The following is a 26,370-nucleotide window of genomic DNA, read 5'->3' on the forward strand; positions in this document are numbered from 1 at the left end:
CGTTAAAAAATACTTGAAAGTTAAAAATGTAGTGAAAGGGAATTTTTCTCAGAAAAAAAAATCAGACGACATTTTTCTGTGATACAGAGTAACAGACTAACGAATGTTAATAAAGTATCATCATCATACAAACAAAAACAAATGATTGGCCAATTATTGATACTGATTAAAAAATATTAAACGAAACAAAGTTCTATGATTGATACTGTATATATATCATATATATATATATCGTCGCCTTATACTATTTATAAATAATAATTGCGTTTAATACCTGTATTATTTATAAATATTATTAATAAATAGCGTTTGTAAATTGTCACAGTGAAACTTTTAACTGTCATGTAACAAACATATATTCATGTCTATATCCCTTGTGGGGTAGACAGAGCCAACAGTCTTGTAAAGTCTGATTGGCCACGTTCAGCTGTTAGGATTAATGGTAGAATTAAGATTCAAATAGTGACAGGTAACATGAATATATTACCTGTTACTATTTCACATACTATGTTAACTATAAATAATGATAGACATTTTCAGTCAAAATGCGAACCTTTGACGTAGCATCTAATTTAATATCCATAAAGTATATAAGTGCCGTGTGGTTCCCGGCTCTAATAGAAAAAGGAATAAGACTACTCCATCTCTTTCCCATGGATGTCGTAAAAGGCCACTAAGGGATTGGCTTATAAACGTGGGAATCTTCTTTTAGGCGATGGTCTAGCAACCTATCACTATTTGAATCTCAATTCTATCATTAAGCCAAACAGCTGAACGTGGGCTTTCAGACTTTTCAAGACTATTGGCTCTGTGTTCCCCGCAAGGGATATAGACGTGATGATATGTATGTACATATGTATAAAGTCACATTTATCCGGTTTTCTCGCAACGGCACATATCCGGACGCCTTCCGGCGACGTACGGCGGCACGCCCGGCGGGCCGGTTATCCGTCTCGCCTCAACACTACCGGACGGAAGGAGACGGCCGGGGTTCTCTATCAGATCGACGACATAGTTAGCCCGGAGTAGACCCGCTGGGTAGTTCTCTTCTTTATCCGGTTTTGTGTCCTGTAAAATTATATTTAAAGAGTACATACATACTTACATATGGTCACGTCTATATCCCTTGTGGGGTAGACAGAGCCGACAGTCTTTAAAAGACTGATAGGTCACGTTCAGCTTTTCAGATAGGCTTAATGATAGACTTGACATTCAAATAGTGACAAACCTGTCACTGCCCGCTATCCCATCGCCTAAAAAAAGAATTCCAAGTTTGTAAGCCTATCCCTTAGTCGCCTTTTACGACATCCATGGGAAAGAGATGGAGTGACCCTATTCTTTTTTGTATTGGTGCCGGGAAACACACGGTAATTTTTCTTAATTTATTTCAATACACGCAAAGAGAAATTATCGATTTTTGTTTGTGTGGAGAATGCTCAAAAACTACATTCATACACAACTACATTCATTCACATTCATGTCAGCTGTCTTCCATCGGGGTAGGCAAAGCTGGCCTGGTACCACTTTTACCGTCAGGTCTGCCTTATAAATTCCATTGCAAAAACTACATACATACATACATAAAGTCACGGCTCTTTCTAGAGAGGCAGAGACTAGTCTACATCTTTTCTCTTCTCTCTTTTCATCTCTCGCTTCATCCATGTAAGCTCTCTTCATGCAAGCTCATCGGTTTTGGATACTTAAAATCAATTTTTATATACTGGACAAATTACACAGATTGAGTTAGCCTTGAAGTAAGTTCGAACTTGTGTTACGAGATACCAAACTCAACGATAGGTACATAAATACTTAGATAGATAAACATCCAAGACCCAGACCAATCAGAGAAAGTTCGTTTCTCATCATACCCTGACCAGGATTCGAACCCGGGACCTCCGGTGTCACAGACAAGTGTATTACCTACCGCTGCGCCACAGAGGCCTTCAAACAGTATCGAATTTGCAAAAAAAAGAAAAGAAAATTATAATTAATACAAGAAATCAACACTGAAATTAAGACCGAGGTCTTCTAACGATGCAATTAACTATAAATTATGAACAAAAATCGTCTCTCACCGTATCAGGCGCAGGCACGGCCACTTCGCACCACGCATGCGCGAAGCTCGTCCGGTACAACGCGCATGGCACCCCCACTCTGTCCGCTAGAACTTTGTACAACAACGCACGTTCTAACGCACCGCCATATTGTACGAGGCCTATGCCGATAACTATTGAGTCTGCTGCAGTCTGAAACGTACATTTCAGTCATGAAATAAGTTCTTTAATTTACGTTAGGGCTCTTGGACCTAAACTTTGGCACTCGTTAACTAACTAACGCACACGATAAATCAATCTACTCTAGTCTGCTAGCGTCTTGTGTGACAACGCGCATTTCTATGCACCATTGTATCGTATGTTTATGAATTGAGAATTCAATTAGGTATATACCATTAAGTTTTCTTTAGTCCCGAACTTACTTAGTCAACGCCAACCGCTAGAGGATCTATTTACGAAAGTAGAGAAGACATGTGTCTTATCTTTTTCGTAAACCATAGAGTTATAACTCCTTCCTTTCTCACATATAACTTCTTAACGTGAATAACCCCGTAGAGCCGCGCGGTACGACTTCACATTGGTTCCATGCTAATTTAATAAAGAGAAAATATTTGTATACATACATATGGTCACATCTATATCCCTTGCGGGGTAGACAGAGCCAACAGTCTTGAAAAGACTGAATGGCCACGTTCAGCTATTTGGCTTAATGATACAATTGAGATTCAAATAGTGACAGGTTGCTAGCCCATCGCCTAAAAGAAGAATCCCAAGTTTATAAGCCAACCCCTTAGTTGGCTTATACGACATCCATGGGAAAGAGATGGAGTGGTCCTATTCTTTTTTTTTATTGGTGCCGGGAACCACACAACACATACTTGTAAAATATTTGTATATTTGTTTGTAATTAATAAACTCAAAAAGTACTAGACAGACTAACGAAATTTGGCACAAAGATAGAACACCTTAGTAGTAACATATTTTTGAAATTCCCAGCGGATGGAAGTCGCGCGCAATAGTTATTATAATATAACGAGAATATACAAGTTGTTTACCATCAAATCGGACAGATGTAGTTCCACACTGGGCATGGAGCAGTCCCTCTCCTGGTCCCCTCCAGACATCACCTCGCCCACCAGCTCGCCCAGCAGTTGAGCTCGGTGCTTCAGCGATGACGTCACTTCTTGACATTTGTCCCGGTACCTACAAAGATGGCGTCAGAATACAAGTATAGGTATACGGAATAGAATTGATTTATTTTCAAAATTGGATACAAGGTATCACTTATTGACGTCACATCACTTAATTCTAATTATCACTACTACGGCGAAGAAGAGGCGGCGGAACAAACTACACTGCAGAGGGACAAGTTGATGTCACAAGTTATCTGCGACTTTATTGTTGCTATACTTTTTTTTGCAATTTTTATTATGTACTACAGGACGTCCGCGTATAACGAAATAATTCCCGATCCCGCGGGAATTTCGAAAAATCCTCATCACCACATAAGGAACTTACTTGCCAAATTACTCTGGACTCTCTTCATGCAAGCTCGGCGGTTTCGGGTACTTTTGACCTGATCCTTTACCAGGACGTCCTTAATTTGATCAAGATACGTTCGTCAAGAGTTATGAATGTGGATGAAGCGAAGGAAGTATGCAGAGATCGTGGCAAGTGGAAAGAGGTAGTCTCTGCCTACCCCTCCGGGAAAGAGGCGTGATTTTATGATTAGTTTATTATTACTCTGGACCCAGAGGTTTGGGTTGTGCGTTGTCTGTCAGTCAGTCACTTGGTACCCGAAGATGTTTATATATACTTAGATTTACTGATTAATCTTGTGTAAATTTATTTCTTACCTTACTTCAAAGTGCGAATCCTCTATTTCGAAATAATGTACGGATTTTGCCCTGGAAAAAAATGGTAGATCATATTAAAATGAAGTTCAGAAATTCTCTCTATTTCACTCAGAATAAATCATATAAGTACTTACTACGAGTAAGAATTGGGATACGTTAAAGTGAGATGGTTAATTTAATTAGTCACAAACTAAACTTCAAATAAATTTCAATATTTTTCCTGCTTTTGGTCCGGATGGATATAAAAAACAATTGTAAAAAATTAAATGTAGAAAAATATATCTTATTAAAATACGTACAATAACTTAGGTTACTTATTGTACGTATTTTTATTATAATACGTACAATAAAAACTCCCTATTGAGAGTATACTTACCTAACAAAACCTTATTTTTTATTAGTTACTAATAACATACAAAACAGATTTCAATCACATAAATAGGTTCCTGAAGAATCGCATAAAAGACAAACACACTAACGGGTCCCCGAACCACATGCGCAGTTTCAGGAGATAGGAGCGAAGGTTCGCGTCATCAGGCAACGTGGGGAACCTCATTCGTGACGTGGACAGGTTGATTTTGGACAACGACTCCTGATCTGGAAGTAAAATAATTTCGATGTACCGAAAAAATTATTTCTTAATTTCTATTAAAGGTCTGATCTGGAAGTAAAATCATTTCGATGTGCCGAAAAAATTCTTTATTAATTTCTATTAAAGGTCTGATCTGGAAGTAAAATAATTTCGATGTACCGACAAAACATCTTTATTAATTTCTAGTAAAGTTCTGATCTGGAAGTAAAATCATTTCGATGTACCGAAAAAAATCTTTATTAATTTCTAGTAAAGGTCTGATCTGGAAGTAAAATCATTTAGATGTACCGACAAAATTCTTTATTAATTTCTAGTAAAGTTCTGATCTGGAAGTAAAATCATTCCGATGTACCGAAAAAAATATTTTTTCTATTAAAGGTTCATTTTATTTTTGCTGTTGTCGTAATAGATTTTGTGGGAACTGTCACAAAAAAGGTGATGTATGCTGTTATAACTGATAAAATTAAGTAGAATTCCCAGGTAATACAATGCAGAGAATAAAGTTTTTGTAATGAAAACGAAATTATAGTTACATCCAACTAGATCCTATGAAAATTCTATTAAAAATACGTGTGACTAAAACTACAAAACTTGAGATTCCCTACATGATTTCTCAGGCAGTCACGGCCTGCTTCAAAGCAAATAGATGTGATTTGAGAAAAAAGAAATCAGTACTAACAAGGTGACCTGATATCCAACGTGGAGCAGGCGTCGTAGGGCTGATGGAACATGCTGATGTACACGGGATACCGGAACGGCGCCTTCTGTTCTATCAGCTTCTGGATCGTGAAGAACTCGTCGTCCAACCGCTTTTGGACGTAGAAACCTTCCTGCAAGTGAGGTAACAATATCAATGACGGCCTCTGTGGCGCAGCGGTAGTACCTACGCTTGTCTGTGTCACCGGAGGTCCCGGGTTCGAATCCCGGTCAGGGCATGATGAGAAAAGAACTTTCTCTGATTGGCCTGGGTCTTGGATGTTTATCTATATAAGTATTTATTATAAAATAAAGTATCGTTGAGTTAGTATCTCGTAACACAAGTCTCGAACTTACTTCGAGGCTAACTCAATCTGTGTAATTTGTCCTGTATATATTTATTTATTTATTTATCTAATACGAGTACATTGAAAAATCGTCAAAATATGACCCACAAAAATTACCCATGGGTAAATACAATGGCATTACCTACTCTTCCCTTTTCTTTCAAAATCATAAACAAAATATGAATCAAAGTTTTGTGATTAGTGTTGATTACAATGCCATGTTCAGATGAATGAAGAATAAATCCTTGAATGCACATAAGAAAATAATTTCAAGTCCTAGAAATATCTAAACTGACTTGAAATAGGAAATCTGTTTGTTTGTTTGTTTGTAATATCTTTATTGCATAGAAATTTACACAAATAAATAAAAAATCTGATGTGATGAAAGGTACAAAAAAAGATTGGCATATTAAGTAGTATGTAGGTACCTGTGTGAAATCATTGATATCCAGTTTACCGAGATACGCGAGCTTGGCGGAGGTGTGGTGCCGGAATATCGTCTCCAACGCGGGGTCCCACGCCCTGACCACATACCGGGCCAGTTTGTTCTCCACCATGCTGTAATACATACATACATACATAAATCGCGCCTCTTGATCAAATTAAGGACGTCCTGGTAAAGGGTCTGGTCAAAAGTACCCGAAACCGCCGAGCTTGCATGAAGAGAGTTATCAGGGAATAGAAAAGGGAAATGTTAAGATGGTTCGGTCGTGTAGAGAGGATGAATGAAAGCAGGTTGACTAAACAGATATACAAGGAGAGTGTGGAGGGAAAGGTCCGAGTGGGAAGACCTATACGAACGTAAGTATCTTGATCAAATTAAGGACGTCCAGGTAAAGGGTCAGGTCAAGAGTACCCGAAACCGCCGAATTTGCATGAAGAGAGTTATGAATTTGGATGAAGCGAAGGAAGTATGCAGAGATCGTGGCAAGTGGAAAGAGGTAGTCTCTGCCTACCCCTCCGGGAAAGAGGCGTGATTTTATGTATGTAGGTATGTATCACGCCTCTTTCCCAGAGTGGAAGGCTGAGACCACATCTTTCCGCTTGCCACGATCCCTGCATACTTCTTTCGCTTCCTCCACATTCATTACTTTCTTCATGCAAGCTCGTCGGTTTCGGGTACTCTTGACCAGACTTTATACTAGAATGTAATACTGTAACACGCCAAGGTTTTTGAAAAAATGGGTATGTTTAACAACATAACAAAGAAATTTATTGAATGGATTCTCGATTGCTTATTTGGTCGAGCTGCTGGTAGTAATACGAGTAGAAATACGTCCATTCAAAAAAGAAATAGGAAACAAGGTATGCCTTAATGACGTCTACGTCAATAGGTATACCTATTAATTAATATAATACCGCTTCTAAAGCGAAAGGTGTAGTAAAAGAGGCGGAAAAAACACAAAAATGAAACAAAATTTTTGGTGTAAATTCTGTTTTATTATAAAAAGAGTCTCAAGTTTGTAAGCCTATCCCTTAGTCGCCTTTTACGACACCCATGGGAAAGAGATGAAGTAGTCCTATTCTTTTTTGTATTGGTGCCGAGAACCACACGGCACATATTACGGCACAGTTTATTTTTACGACAACGTCAAATAACAAATGTATTTTTCCATATATAAATTCAAAGAGTCCATCGTAGGCTTAAAATATTAACAGGTGTCAGAAAAATGAGGTGATGAAATGAGAGTTTAACTTACTAATGTATAGTGCCAAGTTCTAAGTAGATATCGGCCCCGTCATCAGTCACGCTGTGGGATATCAATTTGCAGAGCGCGTTCCGAAGTCCTACGTGTTCGATCCTAAGGTTTTGCGACACCACCTATAGAAAAAATTGTCTTTTAAACATTTGTAGGTATAATTTATTTTGGCATTTTTTGCATCAGCTCACCGTCCAGGACTTAATGCTCAGTCAAACATATTATATTTACCTACATACATACATAAAATCACGTCTATATCCCTTGCGGGGTAGACATAGCCAATAGTCTTGAAAAAATTGATAGTCCGCGTTCAGCTATTTGGCTTTAAGATAGAATTGAGATTAAAATAGTGACTATAAATAGGTTGCTAGCCCATCGCCTAAAAGAAGAATCCCAAGTTTATAAGCTTACCCCTCAATCGCCCTTTACGACATCCATTGAAGAGAGATGGAGTGGTCCTATTCTTTTTCTATTGGTGCTGGGAACCACACGGCCCATTATATTATATTTATATTCATTATTTCATTTAATAAATCTACAATAAGTTCTTCGCTAGGAAGGCCTTGTATTGGTATACAAATTTGTACCTTGGTGTACAATTTTTTTATTCTTTTGTCGTTCCTGTTGTCCTAGGGTTTAGTTTTGAGAAAATCTAGACACCGATTATCCAGAAGGGCAGAACGGCGAGTTCTTCTGGTATAGATACTTAATTGCAAAGTTGGTCATATGTAATGTTCTTCAGGTATAGATACTTATTTGCAAAGTTGGTCATATGTAATGTCCTTCAGGTATAGATACTTACTTGCAAAGTTGGTCATATGTAATGTCCTTTAGGTATGGATACTTACTTGCAAAGTTTGTCATATGTAATGTCCTTTAGGTATAGATACTTACTTGCAAAGTAGGTCATATGTAATGTCCTTCAGGTATGGATACTTACTTGCAAAGTTGGTCATATGTAATGGCCTTTAGGTATAGATACTTACTTGCAAAGTTGGTCATATGTAATGTCCTTCAGGTATAGATACTTACTTGCAAAGTTGGTCATATATAATGTCCTTTAGGTATGGATACTTACTTGCAAAGTTGGTCATATGTAATGTCCTTTAGGATGGATACTTACTTGCAAAGTTGGTCATATGTAATGTCCTTTAGGTATAGATACTTACTTGCAAAGTTGGTCATATGTAATGTCCTTTAGGTATAGATACTTACTTGCAAAGTTGGTCATATGTAATGTCCTTTAGGTATAGATACTTACTTGAAAAGTTGGTCATATGTCATGTCCTTTAGGTATAGATACTTACTTGCAAAGTTGGTCATATGTAATGTCCTTTAGGTATAGATACTTACTTGCAAAGTGGGTCATATATAGGTAATGGACACTGACCTCCTCCCCATGTTTCAGAGAGAACAGATCCCTAGCCGTATCATGCGTCATGAGACCGGTGAGTACGTCGCACGTCATGATCTTCAGGCTTGTGTCGATACGCTGGTGGTAAGAAAAGAGGCGTAATGAGACAATGTGCCGTGTGGTTCCCGGCACCAATACAAAAAAGAATAGGACCACTGCATCTCTTTCCCGTGGATGTCGTAAAAGGCGACTAAGGGATAGGCTAACAAACTTGGGATTCTTTTTTAGGCGATGGGCTAGCAACCTGTCACTATTGGAATCTCAAGTCTATCATTAAGCCAAATAGCTGAATGTGGCCATTCAGTCTTTTCAAGACTGTTGGCTCTGTCTACCCCGCAAGGGATATAGACGTGACCATATGTATGTACATATGTATGTATGAGACAATGTTATTTTGTTGTTTTGTTTTTTATTTGAATAAAACGTCTCTTCCCGTACGAGGGTCGCTTCGTGTAAAAATATCGGTAAGTATTCAAACCTATGTACATAACTTTAGAAAATAGTCATTGGTACATGATCGTGGTGGGATTCGAACCTGTGCCTTTTTGCGCCACACGCATTTTAACCTTAACGATTCGACCATCGACGCTCAAGCACTTAGAAGTTTTACAAAAGTTATCGCAGCACTATTTGGAAAGCATCATCTACATACATACATACATAAAATCACGCCTCTTTCCCGGAGGGGTAGGCAGAGACTACATCTTTGCACTTGCCACGATCTCTGCATACTTCCTTCGCTTCATCCACATTCATAACTCTCTTCATGCAAGCTCGGCGGTTTCTGGTAATCTTGACCTGACCCCTTGCCAGGACGTCCTTCATTAAAGGGCATCATTTCTCACCTTATATTCAACTAGCTGTGAGCTGCGACTTCGTCGGCGTGGAATAGTTATTTCGGGCATCATTGAAGCCCTCAAGGATGAATAATTTTCGCCGTTTTTTTTTCACATTTTCCATTATTTCTTGGCTCCTAATAGTTGCAGCGTGATTTTATATAGCCTAAAGCCATCCTCGATAAATAGTCTATTCAACACAAAAAGAATTTTTCAATTCGAACCAGTAGTTCCTGAGATTAGCGTGTTCAAACAAACAAACAGGCAAACAAACTCTTCAGCTTTGTAATATTAGTATAGATTCGCAATGAAGTGGTAACAAACTCCCTTAACAATTCGTGTGGAATTATTGTTAGATAAACTATCTGTTAATGACAGCGATTTGCAATGCATTACCGCTTCGGGCATGAACACACACATAAATCAAGTATGTGAGGTGTTAATGGATGGTGACAGGCTTACTTCATTGTAACAATTCACCACGGATATCTACTGATATGTATGCTTCAGATATTTAATTTTTCAGATTTTTAATTTTTCACGAAATTAATAATAAATATGTTTATGTTTAACACACTTAGGTTCTATAATAATTTCTATATATTAATTTCTTTGTCTTTTCGATACTATGTATTAGTAAACAGAGGAAACTTTATTGGTTTATGTACTATAGTATAAGATAATATTAATAGGCAACCATGTAACTGTTTGTTTCCCTAATAAAGATAAAATAAAAATAAAATAAAAATAAAATAAAATATGACTAGCGTACCGTGCGGTGCCGTGTGGTTCCTGGCACCTGGTAAAAAAAGAATAGACAACTCCATCTCTTTCTGATGGATGTCGTAAAAGCCAACTAAGGGGTAGGCTTATAAACTTGGGATTCTTATTTTAGGCGACGGGTTAGTAACCTGTCACTATATCAATCTTAATTAAGCTAAACAGCTGAACCTGGCCTATCAGTCCTGTCATGACTGTTGGCTCTGTCTACCCCGCAAGGTACAAAGACATGTTTATATGAATGTATATATGACAATAACGACTTTATCGATTTGATTGTGAATAATCCTATATACAGATGGATTTATGGATGTCATAAAAGGCGACTAAGGGATATTGCAAACTTTGCAAACTTTGGATTCCTCTAGTATGCGACGGGCTAGCAATCTGTCACTATTTGAATCTCGATTCCATCATAAAGCCATACAGCTGAACGTGGCCTATCAGTCCTTTCAAGACTGGGCTCTGTCTACCCCGCAAGGGATTTAAACGTGACTATATGTAGATATGTAAGAAAAAGAGAATGATGAGTATGTAGCGGCTGCGATGATTCGGCTCGACCGCCACCAAAGGTAAGACCTTCCGCCAGGCTAGGTGTTATGCCTGGGGAACCGCACGACAGACGATGTTTAATTCGAAGGTTGTAGGTATATACGCTCCAATCCGTAAAATCTTTGAATTCAAATTCAAAATTTATATTCATTATTATAGGATACTTCATATCGCTTAATAATTGTCAAAACGTATGGTTTAACAACATTGGTTGACGTCAAATAAATTACTTAAAACTAAGTTTACTGCCGCTTCTAAGGCGTCAGTGTAGAAAAAGCGGTAACAAACTGCACTGCAGCATTTTCTTCAACAACGTCAACTTCACAATTATCCAAACTTAGAATAGCATGTGGACGAGAGAATACATTGCTTAAGCGATTTAGACTTTACGCTGTGTTCGACTGATAGCGTCGCGCGATTTTGTTTTTGTGACTTGTGGCGTACAGATTTCGCCATAAATATACTGACCAATAGTATGTTGACCAGCTCTTGCATAAACTCAGGGTTGAGCATCGCATTAGTGCTGACATGGTAGCTCTGAAGGTTGAGGTAGCACTGAACGGCCAGCCTCTGGGCTTCTATAGGCGTTTCTTTGTCTGAATCGTGAGGAAACGTTGAATTTAGTTCATTATTAGCTGATTTTATAAAAATAATAAATAAATATATACGGGACAATTTACACTGATTGAGTTAGCCTCGAAGTAAGTTCGAAACTTGTGTAAGAGATACTAACTCAACGATACTATATTTTATAATAAATACTTATATAGATAAACATATCTATAAAAGTAAAATATATCTAGATAATAAATTAATAATTTTTGTGCAAGTCTATTTTTTTCATTAAATCCGTAACGAATTATTTGATCATGTGGTTAATTCTACTGTTACGAATTCTTCAATAATCTATATATATAAAACTCTTCCGTTACTGAGTGACTGACTGACAGACAACGCACAGTCGAAACTACTGGTCGTAGACAGCTGAAATTTGGAATGTAGGTTCCTTGGGATATGTAGGGGAGCACTAAGAAAGGATTTTTGGAAATTCAACCCCCAAGGGGGGGAAAAGGGGTAAAAACGTTTCTATGAAAAATCTTATTCCTTGGGTTTATAAACTTGAAACTTGGCATGAACACGTACATAGGCAAGTTAATATGTTTGACATTATAAGTTTTTTCAAACTACCCTCCAATCGTGATTTAGGGGGTGCGATTGGGTGACTGATTTATTAACGCACAGCCGAAACCGCTCGGTATAGGAGTCTGAGATTTTGAACAGAGGTTCCTTTAGTAACATAAGTGAGCACTAAGAAGGGATTTTTGAAATGTCAACCCCCAAGGGGGGGAAACGGGATAAACTGAGCCGGGGCTGCGGGAAAGTTCTAACGAGATACCGTGGCCCCGGAACGCAAAGGGCAACTGAAGGAACGAGGTGGGTTTTAGTCAGTAAAAGTCTGACACTCCCTTCTGTTCCACCCAGAGCGGGAGAGGTCATTTGATGATTTCCCATCCTTAAAAAAAAAAGACTTTGTATGACAACTTTCAGTCGTCTCTTTAACATACATAATAACATATGTACATAATTATGTACATACATGCATAACATTAATAACATCACGCCTTTAAATCCCTATTTTGTGTTAACACTACCCATACAAACAGCTAAAAGGAAACAAGTGAAGAGACGAAATTTGTCCGCATCCATTTTCACCTAAATTCTTAACGTTAATGAGATTTACTTTTTATTATCAGGTCAACCTAATAGCCTCACATGTACGTATAACTTCGTAAGAATTTTCTTTCAACTCCTAACCGTTGAGGAGTTGTACCTTCCATCATCAGCTCATTCACATGGGATGATGACTATCAGACGCAAATACTTAAACAGATCTATGAAATTGTCAAAAACGTAATTGCCTGTAAATTTGAGGTTTGCCCTTGATTTCCCTGGAATACCATCATCAGATCCTGACTAGGTAACAACGGGACCAACTTGAAAGTATACTCTACCGAACAAAAAAAGAATCACGTAAATCGGTCCATAAATCTCGGCGTAATCGGTATGCATAAATAAAACACCCGAATTTTATTTTCTATTAACTATCACGAGTTGTCTCGATGCTCGATAGATGGCGTTGGCATCGAGATAGATCGCGCTATGGTTTCGTTACCGTCATTTAGCTAGGTAGCGTAAAATATTTTAATTTATCGTGTAATTTTAGCAGCGCCCCTAGCGGACATACGCGAAACTACATATTACACACTACAAATATTTTGATTTGATGAAATTATTATTCGTTTGATTCATTAACTTTTAACTTGACTTATTTAACTTATTTTACTCTCTATTTCAGTTAATTTTTGATTTGTTGATTAGATTTGATATTTTTGATAGTGATAGGTGTCGAAGTGCGAGAAGTCTTAAATATTGGTTAGTAAAAAATACGTATCAGTTGCGGAAAGCAGGATGGCACTAAATAGGATGGGATGGGACAGGATAGGACTGGACGGGGCAGGACGGGACACAACAGGTTGGGACGGGACGGAACAGAACGAGAAGAGACGGGACAAGACGGGAGAAGCCATATGAATTTAAACCAAATATAAACATAAAACAGCCCCGCACGATACGGGATAAAAAAATGGGTGAAATTTTATGGCGTATCCTTATAATATAAATACATTTGCGCGGGCGAAGCCGCGGGCAAAAGCTAGTTCTCTCTAAAATACTCCATCTCTTATACGAGTATTCACTCCGTGACATGAATAAGCCTTTTACGACGTCTATCCGTATACAATATATAAATCCATCTTGTTTCCATAGATGTCGTAAAAGGCGACTAAAGTATAGGCTTATTAACTTTGGATTCTTTTAGGCCATGGGCTAACAACCTGTCACTATTTGAATCCCAAATTCTATCATTAAGCCAAACACATGAACGTGGCCTATCAGTCTTTTCAAGATTGTTGGCTCTATCTACCCCGCAAGGGAAATAGACGTGATTGTATGTATGTATTACACTTACATTTTATATTGATCGCTCTCAAAGAGGCGAAGGTCTTGGGTTCGACGAGGCTGAAGGCAGCTTTCGGTATGATCCGACACAATTCAGCCAACGCTCTCAGAGCGTTCATTCTTATGTAGAACCAAGCCGCCTGGTCGTCGCTTAGGATAGCTGAAAATTTGTTTGGACAACTTCAGTGGTAAGAAGCTGAACTGCCTGTCGATATTGACGATATCATCTTAGTAAGCTAGTCACAGGACAAAGTTAAGACGAGCAATGATAAAATAATGTTCTTCGTCTTAGCTTTAGTACCGGTTGCGTCTTCACCTCGCCGTGTGGTTCCCGGCACCAATAGAAAAAAGAACAGGACCACTCCATCTCTCTCCCATGGATGTCGTAAAAGGCGACTAAGGGGTAGGCTTATAAACTTGGGATTCTTCTTTTAGGCGATGGGCTAGCAACCTGTCACTATTTGAATCTCAATTCTATCTTAAAGCCAAATAGCTGAATGTGGCCTATCAGTCTTTACAAGACTGTTGGCTCTGTCTACCCCGCAAGGGATATTGACGTGATTATATGTATATGTATATGAATGTATGCATCCTCACCTCTCTGGAGGAGGATCCCGGGTATACCTTTGACCTTGGATCCTAGATTGCTGCGTAGCGACTGCCATCTGACCTCCGCAACCTTTGCAGGTAAACCTAATTAGTATCAGATCCGTGGTTACACACCCAGTAGCCTGAATGTGCATGTTTTTCACGATGTTTTCCCTCACCGTAAGAGCATCGGTTAGTATTTAAACTAATATACATAACTTTGAAAATAGTCATTGGTATACGGTTGGCTTACCGCTGCGCCACAGAGGCCGTCAATAATTGAAAGTTATCTCATGACCATATGCTTTTAAATGTAACTAGCTGTGCCCCCGACTTCGTCCGCGTGGAATAGTTATTTTGGGAATCATTGAAGCCCTCAAGGATGAATAATTTTCCCCGCTTTTTTCCATTTTAAAGCTGAAGAGTTTGTTTGTTTGTTTGTTTGAACGCGCTAATCTCAGGAATTACTGGTTCGAATTGAAAAATTATTTTGCGTTGAATAGGTCATTTACCGAGGAAGGCTTAAGGCTCTATAACGTCGTAAGAAATAATGGAAAATGTGAAAAAAAAACGGGGAGAACTATTCATCCTTGAGGGCCTTTCTTGATTCAATGATGCTGTAGGCACATATACACAAACTAAATAAATTATACCTAACACATACAACTCATAAACAAGACCTGGATATCACTAATAACATATTAAAAACAATTACACACTTAAATACATATTTATATATTTATTACTTAATACGATATCACTCTTACCGTATCGTCCTTAAAATAATGCAGTGGAACCATACACGGGGCGTGGCTTTGTATGCCTACTCCGTCAGCGACCGCTGTCCGCGCGCTCGCCAGTCGAGATTCATACCAAATTAAAGACGCACGCACGCATGCGCTTCACCGCTGTTCGTCTAGAACTTTCTCGGCTTACGCGCCACGTTTTTTACGTTTGCTTTATAACTGTTTCTTTTCTTTCGCTTTTCCTTGTGTGTTGTTAACTTTCTCTATTCTCCTTCAATCCTATGCTTCAACTATTTGTGCTTGTGCTACCGTATAAATGTGTATTCAAGAATAAACAAAGTGAACTGCAGTTGGACTATTATTTGCCATTAACTGAAGCCTGGAGCCCTAGGTAGGCATTGCACACTATTACCTATCATCCTAAAATGCCATGATGAAAAAATTATTCCGCGTGGATGGAGTCTCGAGCACAGCTAGTAGGTACATTATAATAAAAGTATACTTCGATACCGCAGAGAGCTTCAATGATATTGGTGTCAGACATTCGCACAGCGGCTGGCAGGAGTTTGGTCATGTTGGCCACACCCATGGCCGCATCAGCTAAGAGTTCCACGTTCGAGCTGAGCAGTTGATGGCAGAAGACCAGATCTGTTCCCGTTTGGTATAGAGCCTGTGTTGATAAATTGGACGATGAACTGAGATTAAAAAAATAGTAGATGGTTTTTGTTTTGTAAGTTACTTTATCTGGATTGCCAACCTTGCACTCTTTAATGATAGGCAGTCATATAATAAAGTCTTAAGCCTGCCAAAGCCTAACCGCCGTTAACTGCCTTAAATCTAAGTTACATACTTAAATTTTATCTCGTCTATATCCCTGCAGGATAGACAGAGTCAACAGTCTTAAAAAAATATTTAAATGATAGAATTGAGATTCAAATAGTGACAGGTTGCTAGCCCATCGCCTAAAAGAAGAATCCCAAGTTTTTAAACCTATCCTTTAGTCGCCTCTTACGACATCCACGGGAAACGGAGTGGTCCCATTCTTTCTTCTATCCATACCGGTAAATACACGGCACATCTAATCAAAGTTTTAAGAACATAATATTTTAAGTTTTAAATAAAAATAAGAAAATCGTTTCATGACATCGGCAGTCAATTTAGGAGGAAATCAAAATTATCGTGTTTTAAATTTCACACTTCCTAATTTTTTTTTTTCATAAGCAATTGGGATTGGTACTCACTTCTCTGCCAGAAAAAGTAAACGACATTTTAGTCAACACGGCCAAGCAATGTGGCTTCATTGCTGGGAGCGCCATTTCCAAATAAGCCAGTAATCTCAGAATACAGCCGGATTGGTAGAGGTGCGCCGAGTTATCTTCTGTTTCTGCGTAGTTCTTCAAAACACCAAGAACTTGTGTGTGCACGTCTCGGAACTCGTAAGACTACAAAAATATAAATGTTAGACAACTAATGATGAGTGTGAAATTGAGTGACCGGATAAGGAACAGCGTGATAAGGGAATGTTGTGATGTGAACGAAGATGTAGTTACGGGAATAGAAAAGGGAAATGTTAAGATGGTTCGGTCATGTGGAGAGGATGAATGAAAGCAGGTTGACGAAGCAGATAGGTATACAAGGAGAGTGTGGAGGGAAAGGTCGGAGTGGAAAGACCTAGACGAACGTATCTTGATCAAAATAAGGACGTCCTGGTAAAGGGTCAGGTCAATAATACCCGAAACCGCTGAGCTCGCATCAAGAGAGTTATGAATGTGGATGAAGCGAAAGAAGAATATAATAACCAAAAACAAATACTACATAAATATGCAAATAGAGTCACATTACACCTTGCATGGCAGACAGAGCTAAAAATCACGAAAAGACTGAAATACCACATTATGGCTCCATGATGGAATTGAGACTAATAGTGACAGATTGCTTGAGATTGATGAGTTCATAAGCTCTATACTTTAGTTGCTTTTTACAGCATCCATGGGAAAGAGATGGAGTGGTCCTATTCTCTTTTATATTGGTGGAATATGCCATGTGGTTCCCGCCACACGGCACTGACTGGTAGTATTCCATAACTTAAAATTTATTTATTTAAATGTTAATATTACTAAAGCTAGTGTTTTCAAAAATCTCTTCCTATACTATTCTAACAAATAATACCTCTAAAATATCACAGTGATCCAACACCCCTGTAGAGGCTTTGAAGGACTTCTGCACGTTTTGGTCGCTATAACGGCAAATGAGCTGGTCGACAGTTCTGATGGCCGCGAATTGGATCGCCAAGAACTTGCTCTGGATAAGTGCTAACAGCGACGCCCAAGAGAACTGCTGGTTCTTTGTCACTTCTTGGGCACAAACCGGGTCGTCAAGAAGGTTGCTTAATGTCTGGAAATAAAAATAATCATTAACTTATATAATATTAATTTTGTTTATATTAAGTACTACTCTGTCAAGAAAGTAGCAGGAAAAGATCAATAATACACAAACTGTTTGTTATTCATCCAAATTTATTTTATCACCTTCAAAATATGCTCCTTTAGAAACGATACACTTACGCCAACGAATAATCCAATCATCAAAACATTTTTTAAACGCTGTTTCCGGAATTGAGGTCAGTTCTCGCCGCGAGTTCTCTTTTATGTCTTCTACCGATTGAAAACGGGTGCCACGAAGTGGTAATTTGAGTTTAGGAAAAAGAAAAAAGTCGGCTGGAGCCATATCTGGTGAATATGGTGGTTGCTCGATGGTATTTGTTGAGTGTTTGGTTAAAAATTCGTTGACAATGATGGCCTTGTGCGAAGGTGCATTATCATGGTGCAAAATCCAAGAATTTTCTTTCCACAAATCTGGCCTTTTTCGTCGGATTTGCTCTCTTAAACGCCGCATAACACTCAAATAATATTCCTTATTTACCGTTTGACCTTCCGGCAAGAATTCCGAGTGCACAACACCGCGATAGTCAAAGAAAACAGTCAACATGACTTTGACTTTTGAACGACTTTGGCGTGGTTTTTTCGGTTTCGGTTCAGTTGGAAGGCGCCACTCCGAAGCTTGTTGACTAGTTTGCATGTCAAACTCGTAAACCCACGTCTCGTCACCAGTAACAATGCGTTTCATGAATGTTGGGTCGGAATTGACTCGTTCTAGCATGTCCTCAGCGACTCTCATGCGATTGAGTTTTTGAAAAAAATTCAGGTCTTTTGGGACTAGCCGAGCAGCAACATGTTTCATACCCAAATTATTAGTTAAAATGGTACGGATCGACTCGTAAGATACAGAAAGTTCGGTGGCTATCTCTCTCAAAGTTGAATGAGGATTTTCAGTCACTATTTCCTTCACTTTTGCGATGTTAACTTCAGTTGCAGACGTTGATGGCCTACCAGAGCGAGGCAAATCTTCCATCACATCTCGACCGCTTATGAACGCTTTGTACCACTCATAAGCACGAGTTTTTGATAAAGTCGATTCACCGTAAGCCTTCTGTAACATTTTCAGTGACTCCGAACACGATATTCCATTGGCAATGCAAAATTTAAGACAAACTCTTTGTTCGATGTTTTTATCCATTATGAAATTAGCAATACACACTAGATATGATATAACTAAAAATAGCACTGTATTTAATGTAAACAACAGATGCAACTCAAACTCCGCGCCAAAATGGAAAACAGTTGTGCCAATCTAACAACAACAAAAAAAAACAAAAATTTGAATTTGGAACCATAAATAAATAATCCATTCCCGATACTTTCTTGACAGAGTAGTATATAATCAGTATCTAATAAACTATATATATATATATTATTTATATTAAGTATCTAATTAAGTCCCGTGTGGTTCCCGGCATTAATACAAAAAAGAATAGGACCACTCCATGTCTTTCCCATGGATGTCGTAAAAGGCGACTAAGGGATAGGCTTACAAACTTGGGTCCTTTTTTTAGGCGATGGGCTGGCAACCTGTCACTATTTGCATCTCAATTATATCATTAAGCCAAATAGCTGAACGTGGCATATCAGTCTTATCAAGTTGGCTCTGTCTACCCCACAAATGATATAGACGTGACCATATGTATGTATGTATCTTATAAACAAAAAATAGGAGGCTATGAGCACAACTAGAAATAAACATCGATGAAAGATAGGTTTAGGATAAGAAAAACGATGGACCAACAAGGCACGCGCGACGCCGTTTTTATCGCGCGAAAATCTATCGTTGTTTCGCTTTTTATCATGACGTGAAACGGGACAGCAATACTTTTATCTGTCTGGATGACCGAAGAATGATGGATAAAGAGAGTATATGTAGGTCAGTACCATTATTAGAAATTAAAAATATATTGTAGACACGTGAAAAATCATTGGCAGAAACCACTTTCCGTAACTTGGCATCTCCCAAATGTAAGAAAAACATACATACATACATAAAATCACGCCTCTTTCCCGGAGGGGTAGGCAGAGACTACCTCTTTCCACTTGCCACGATCTCTGCATATTTCCTTCGCTTCATCCACATTCATAACTCTCTTCATGCAAGCGCGGCGCTTTCGGGTACTTTTGACCTGACCCTTTACCAGGACGTCCTTAATTTGATCAAGATACGTTCGTCTAGGAGAAGTTTCTTTTTTTTTTAGGAAAACAATGTAAAATATTTACTTGTAAACAGTTTTTCTGAACATCTGGATCCAAGCTATTCTTCATTCTGGAGAAGAGACTGCTTAGAATGTTAGCGGCCACCAGCTGTACACACCCGTTCTGCTCTCTCGTCAATTCTGATAAAACTAACGAAGCAAACTCCAGGACAAACACATCTTCAATCTGCACACACACATACACACATGCTCACGTTTATATCCCTTGCGGGGTAGACAGAGCCAACAGTCTTGAAAAGACTGAATGGCCACGTTCAGCTATTTGGCTTAATGATAGACTTGAGATTCAATTAGTGACAGGTTGCTAGCCCATCGCCTAAAAAATGAATCCCAAGTTTGTAAGCCTATCCCTTAGTCGCCTTTTACAACATCCATGGGAAAGAGATGGAGTGGTCCTATTCTTTTTTGTATTGGTGCTGGGCACCACACGGCAGACTCAATTTAATCTGCAACATTCAGAAAATAGGTCTATTAGTTTTTAGAAGCAATTGGAGCGTCGATGGTCGAATCGGTAAAGTGCCCGGTTAATATGTGTGATGCTTTTAAAAGGCACATATGCAAATCCCAATTTGGCTATGTACGCTTTTACAGTGAGGGAAAACATCGTGAGAAAACCTGAATGTGCATCAGGCAAGTTACTTGCAAAGGTTAGGGAGTTCAGATTGGAGTCGTGTAAAAACCTGACTTACTTATTAAAGTTATCTTTAATGGAATGAATGAGTTTCAGATCGGTGAATAAAAACATAATCATACATGCTTTTGTTGGTTTATAAACATAGATGATTATTTTGAATCCTAAAATTGTATTGCCGTGTGGTTCCCGGCACCATTACAAAAGAATAGGACCACTCCATCTCTTTCCCACGGATGTCGTAAGAGCCGACTAAGGGATAGACTTGGGATTCCTCTTTAATGTAAATCCCTGCCAATCTAAGGTCTGCCGCGCCGATGGATGCATGGCTAGGGGCGAGCCTAGTCTCGAGCGTGCCACTTCCGCCATGGGGTTGGGCGACCCCCAGGTAATGGCTAGCCTTACCCTGGCATGCGGGGCTCTGCTGGGGCGGACAAAATTTTTCCCTAGCGTCTCGTGGGAATCGCATTATGAACCTTAAAAAGCATATAAATGGCGGCGATGGTGTCCGCACCCCATCACGTCTCGTTCCCGGCGGGAGCGGTATGCGGTCTGCTGAAAGCCGCTTTGCGACGATGAATGTAAGAGGAGGAATGAAGGATAAGATTGAGGAAGTATGCCAGATGATGGATAAAAGACGTTTGGATGTGTTGTGCGTGAATGAAACGAAGCGGAAAGGATGCGACGCGACGCAGCACGGCCCTTACACGGCGTATTGGTCTGGAATTTCCAGTACCAGCCGAGGCTGTCAAGGGGTCGGTCTAATTCTTTCTGCACGAATGGCTGAGTGCGTGAATGAGTATGAGTGTGTCAGCCCTCGTCTTCTATGGATTAGGCTGAAAGTTGGAATCACTCGGATCTTCGTTCTAGGTGTTTATGCACCTTGGGATGTGGGTTCGAGGGGTACAACATCAGCAAAAAGCGAAAACGAGGAGTTCTGGAATAGTGTAAGAGAAGTATTGAAAGTTACCAAGCCAAATGAGAAGATTATTATGTTAGGTGATTTTAATGGATGGGTGGCTGTAAAGCGTGATGGATATGAAAAGGTGCTTGGTGCGTTTGGTGACGAAAAGGTGAATGATAATGGAAGAAGTGTATTAGAAATTTGTCTAGAGTGGGATCTTTTTGTGTCGAACTCAATGTTTCAACATAAAGAGATCCACACCTACACAAGAGTGGAAGGTATTTTAAAAAGTATGATAGACTTTGTGATTGTAGATGAAAGATTGAAGAACAAAGTGCTGGATACCCGTGCATATCGCGGTGCTGGCATTGACTCGGACCATTTACTGGTGATATCCCGGATAAGGGGTATCTTCAATCGCTGGCGGCACAGGGTAAGGGAGCAAACCAGCGCTTTGGAAAGAGTAAAAGTAGAAAATTTGCAAGTATGGATATAAATATGGATGTAGGTAAGAAGTATATTAATAGACTGAAGGATGAATTTGAAGATTTAGAGGAAATGAGCGATATTGAAGATGGATGGAAGGAATTTAAAGAAAGAATTGTGAAAGTAGCTGTTGAAGTGTGTGGTGTAAGTAGAAGAAGGAAAGGAAAAAATCACAAAAATGCGTGGATGAGTAAAGATGTGCAAGAACTTGTGCGATTAAAGAAGAAAGCATGGCTGGATTTGTTAGCAGCAAAAGCTAACTTAAGAATGCAAGAGGTTATAGATGAAGATGTGAATGAAGCACGTAAGGAATATAAGAAAATGAAAGATTTGGTTAAGAAAGCTGTGATTAGAAAGAAAGAAGAGTATAAAGAGGATTTTGATAAAAGGCTATCAGAAGACTTTCAGTCAAATCTGAAAGTATTCTGGAAATCCGTAAGGTCAGCCCGAGGAAATACTATAACCAGAGAGCTGACTAGGATCAGATGCCAGGATGGTAGCGTTGTGAAAGGAGAAGAATGTGTACTAAAGATATGGAAGGACTATTTTGAAAGTTTATTTGAAAAAAAGGAAGGAAATAAGAAAGATTTCTGCTATAGCGAAGAAAAAGAGAATGAGATGGAGGGCGAAATTGAAATGTTCGAAATTGTGGAAGCACTTAAGAGTATGAAAGCGGGAAAGGCTGCTGGGTGTGATAGAGTGTCGGTCGAGATGCTTAAAGCAGGAAAAGGCGTAGTAGCTAGTCAGTTGTACTGCCTTTTCAATTTGTGTTGGAGAAGCGGCCGAGTACCAAAAGATTGGTGTAAGGCTGTTATCGTGCCACTTTACAAAGGAAAAGGGTCACAGCTAGACTGCAAAAATTATCGTGGTATAAGCCTGCTTAGCGTCGTCGGCAAATTGTATGCTAAGGTATTGATTAATAGAGTCAGGAATGAAACTGATGACAAAATATGGGATGCTCAAGCGGGATTTCGAAAGGGAATGGGATGTACTGATCAGGTCTTTTCCTTGCGGTGCATAGCCGAAAAGTTTTTGGCCAAGAGTCAAAAAGTCTATTGCACATTCGTAGATCTGGAAAAGGCCTATGACAGAGTTGAGAGGAATGAATTGTGGTCAGCACTTTCTATGCATGGGGTGAGCAGTCTCTTAATACGAGCACTGAAATCCTTATATGAGGATTCGAGTGCTTGTGTCAGGATAAACGGAGCGCACACTGAGTGGTTTAAGATTGAGAAAGGCGTTAGGCAAGGATGTGTTGCGTCACCGTGGCTGTTCAACCTATTTATGGATAGCTGTTTGACAGATTTGAAAGAGTCTAAAAGTGGATTAAGGATGAATGAGTTACTCGTCAAATGTCTGCTCTATGCCGACGATCAGGTTATACTGGCGTCATCAGCGGAGGAGTTACAGGAGATGGTAAACTGTATGCATGAAGCTTTAAAAGAGAAAGGAATGAAAGTGAACGTAAGTAAAACTAAAACACTGGTTTTTGAAATGGAGAAAGAAATGACAGCATGTAATATTTTGATTGGAGGAGAAAAAGTGGAGCAAGTGAAAGAGTTTGTATATCTAGGATCAAAGTTTACATCAGATGGCAAGTATGATAGTGATATTGAAAGGAGAGTGAACGCGGGGAACATGGTGAATGGAGCTTTGCATGCCTTTATGAGCAGTCAGAAACTATCCAAAAAGGCTCGACTGGCTGTGCACAGGGGCGTGTTGGTCCCGACATTAATGTATGGGAGTGAAAGTTGGGTATGGCAAAAGAAGCATGAAAGCAGAATAAATGCAGTGGAAATGAGAGCGTTAAGGAGTATGATGGGTGTGAAGTTGAGTGACAGGATAAGGAACAGCGTGATAAGGGAATGTTGTGATGTGAAAGAAGATGTAGTTACAGGAATAGAAAAGGGTATGTTAAGATGGTTCGGTCATGTGGAGAGGATGAATGAAAGCAGGTTGACTAAGCAGATATACAAGGAGAGTGTGGAGGGAAAGGTCGGAGTGGGAAGACCTAGACGAACGTATCTTGATCAAATTAAGGACGTCCTGGTAAAGGGTCAGGTCAAAAGTACCCGAAACCGCCGAGCTTGTATGAAGAGAGTTATGAATGTGGACGAAGCGAAAGAAGTATGCAGAGATCGTGGCAAGTGGAAAGAGGTAGTCTCTGCCTACCCCTCCGGGAAAGAGGCGTGATTTTATGTATGTATGTATGTAAAATTGTAATAATAAGTATCAATATCAATTAGCACCACGACGCCTCGTATTTATAATTCCTTTTACTACTCCAATTAGCTTCAAATAAGTTTCCACTTTATATTTTTACTTTGGCAGACATTTTCAAAGCATGTAAGTTACAAAATCCATACTACCGTCAGAGGAACCCTGATCTTTGAGGTCAAAAGCTGAAATTGTGTAGCTTCAACTATTAATCCTTTTCACAACCGCTTTCTCAATTTAGAAAGCTTGAATAAAAAAAAAGGTTTAAAATATACATTACTTTCACAAGCATAAAAGCAATTTTCTTTAAGTTTGCCGGGTCTGAGAGTACTTGCGATCGTCCTTCAGGTAATTGGCATAGCTGGGCCAGGGCCTTCAAAGCAAACCTCTTTATATTGAGCTCAGAGTGCTCTACTAGAGGCAAAATGAACCTAATAGCATCCAAGTTCAGTAAAACGTATCTGTTTTGTATCTCTTGCGCGGAGAACTTAGTTATCGCTCGAAGAGTCTGTAAAAAGATATAGTGACAGGAGGAGTAAAAGCTTTACTAGTTTAGCCCCGTTTAAATGGTGAATGGAAGCAAGTAAATAAAGCGAATATAATATAATATTCCTATTCGTAAAGAAAATATATTACTTAACTTTAAATTTATTTCTTTAAATTTTACTTCTACCGCTACTGTTTTTAAAAATTTACCTGACTCAATATATTCGGTTCTGCTGATTCCAAAAGAAGTATAGCTGTGTGTGCATTTTCCGGAGTTATTGTAAAAGGATGAAAAGTCAGATCTCTGGCTTTGTCGCCTGGTTTTGGCGGTTTTGCCATGATTTAAGTATTATAAAAACAATTCGTTAATTAACTTCTTAGAAACTTCGTGTAAAGTATAAACGAGGTATAAACTTTCTTGTTGTTGTAAATACGCTGTCGGCCTTATGACAGTTTAGTTGTCTAGCAGTTCAATGAGGTTCCAATGATAAGTTTGGAATTAGAAACTATATAGCTTTTTCCCGCGGCGTCACCTTCACAAAAAAAATGACAAAGATACTCTCTTTGTTGTTTTACAATCAGCCAGTCACATTTGTAGAAGTATTAATTATACATTCAAATTTATAGAGAATAAGAATTAAATTTTTAATTGTAACGATTAAGCTCAATAAATACTGGACTTATTTTATGGATGTTTCGCGCAGAGAGATGGATAAAACCTTTAGGAGTATAATTGGCTTTCTTTTTATTGTAATTTCCACAAGTACAATATGTATATTAAACAGTACTTACAGTACAGACAAACACCCTCACAAACTACTTTGCTTAAAACAAAAGTTGAACGAGACTTAATAAATACTTACCTACTTAGTACGTAGCTAGTGGTCACTTGGTCCAATAAAGTCAATATTGCTGGAACTATCGCCGGGATTCGCTGAATTCCTGTGGGATGAGGTGGCTCGGAGAATTCTGATTATCGACGTCTGCATTGAAACTGATAGGGTGAGCTGTACTGTACATTGTATAGCTTATTTTTATATGCCACTAGATTTAACAGCTGGTCAGATTGTGTATCAAAATCTCAACTAATATTGAAGATGCGAAAGTAAGTATATTTGTATATCATTTTACGGGATATCTTCTTAAATAATTTTCTTGAAATATCACGTAGATATATATAATTAAGAATCTGGATAAGGACATAGGGTACTTTTCATTGCATCCCGGAAAACACTATTGTTCCCATGGGATTTGGGAAAACCGGTAACCTTTTAAAGGTGTCGCAAAATTTGTCCCGTATTGTAGGTGGCGTCGTCGGTATTTTTTTTGTAGATGGCGCTAAATTCGTCGCTTTTTGTAGATTGCGCTAAATTAACGCGGACGAAGTTGCGGGTGAAAGCTAGTTTCAATATAAATGGATTTATACCAACTTCTATTTCATACCTTCATAGAAAAAAAAGGTTTTTATAAAGCCTTTATTCTTATATTGGATTGTAGTGGAATTTGATATCCCGGCATTATTTTGCTTATGGTTGTAAGGAACATACGGTTTTTTATTGCGCAGGCAGAGCGTCGGTAGGCGAACGGTTAAGGTAAACGGGAATTTTAGTTATACACGTGCGCACGCGCGTGTGGCGCACATTTACAAATCCTACCGGCCATGTACGAAGGACTCTTTTCTAACCGATGCTTTTACAGTAAAGAAAACACCATCAGGAGACCTGCACATTCTGACAACTGATGTGCAATGTGCAAGTTTCCTCGCGATGTTCGTTCGACGATTGTTAAGTGACGAAAACCACGT

General features: G+C 38.9%; 1 protein-coding gene across 1 annotated transcript; it reads right to left on the reverse strand.

Annotated features, from left to right (window-relative positions):
- Window positions 1–242: 242 nt before the first annotated feature.
- LOC106140523 (uncharacterized) lies at window positions 243–24,905 on the reverse strand. Its single transcript, XM_060948956.1, has 17 exons — window positions 24,777–24,905; window positions 24,361–24,588; window positions 19,847–20,008; window positions 17,352–17,576; window positions 16,424–16,624; window positions 15,693–15,852; window positions 13,859–14,008; window positions 11,299–11,426; window positions 8,639–8,740; window positions 7,246–7,367; window positions 5,974–6,103; window positions 5,182–5,332; window positions 4,390–4,507; window positions 3,911–3,961; window positions 3,110–3,257; window positions 2,076–2,246; window positions 243–1,068 (listed from the first exon to the last, which is right to left on the reverse strand). Exons 1-17 carry the CDS (start codon window positions 24,903–24,905, stop codon window positions 871–873), a joined length of 2,574 nt encoding a protein of 857 aa, XP_060804939.1. The 3' UTR covers window positions 243–870.
- Window positions 24,906–26,370: the final 1,465 nt, after the last annotated feature.

Source organism: Amyelois transitella, chromosome 3 (genome assembly GCF_032362555.1).
Source record: "Amyelois transitella isolate CPQ chromosome 3, ilAmyTran1.1, whole genome shotgun sequence".
Taxonomy (NCBI): Eukaryota; Metazoa; Arthropoda; class Insecta; order Lepidoptera; family Pyralidae; genus Amyelois; species Amyelois transitella.

Coding starts and splice junctions, on each gene's coding strand:
- LOC106140523 (XM_060948956.1), bottom strand. CDS start 24,905: ATGGCAAAACCGCCAAAACCAGGCGACAAAGCCAGAGATCTGACTTTT. Junction 20,009..24,360: donor TTGCTTTTATGCTTGTGAAA/GTAATGTATATT, acceptor GTGTGTGTGCAG/ATTGAAGATGTGTTTGTCCT. Junction 4,508..5,181: donor GTTGGATATCAGGTCACCTT/GTTAGTACTGAT, acceptor TTTTACTTCCAG/ATCAGGAGTCGTTGTCCAAA.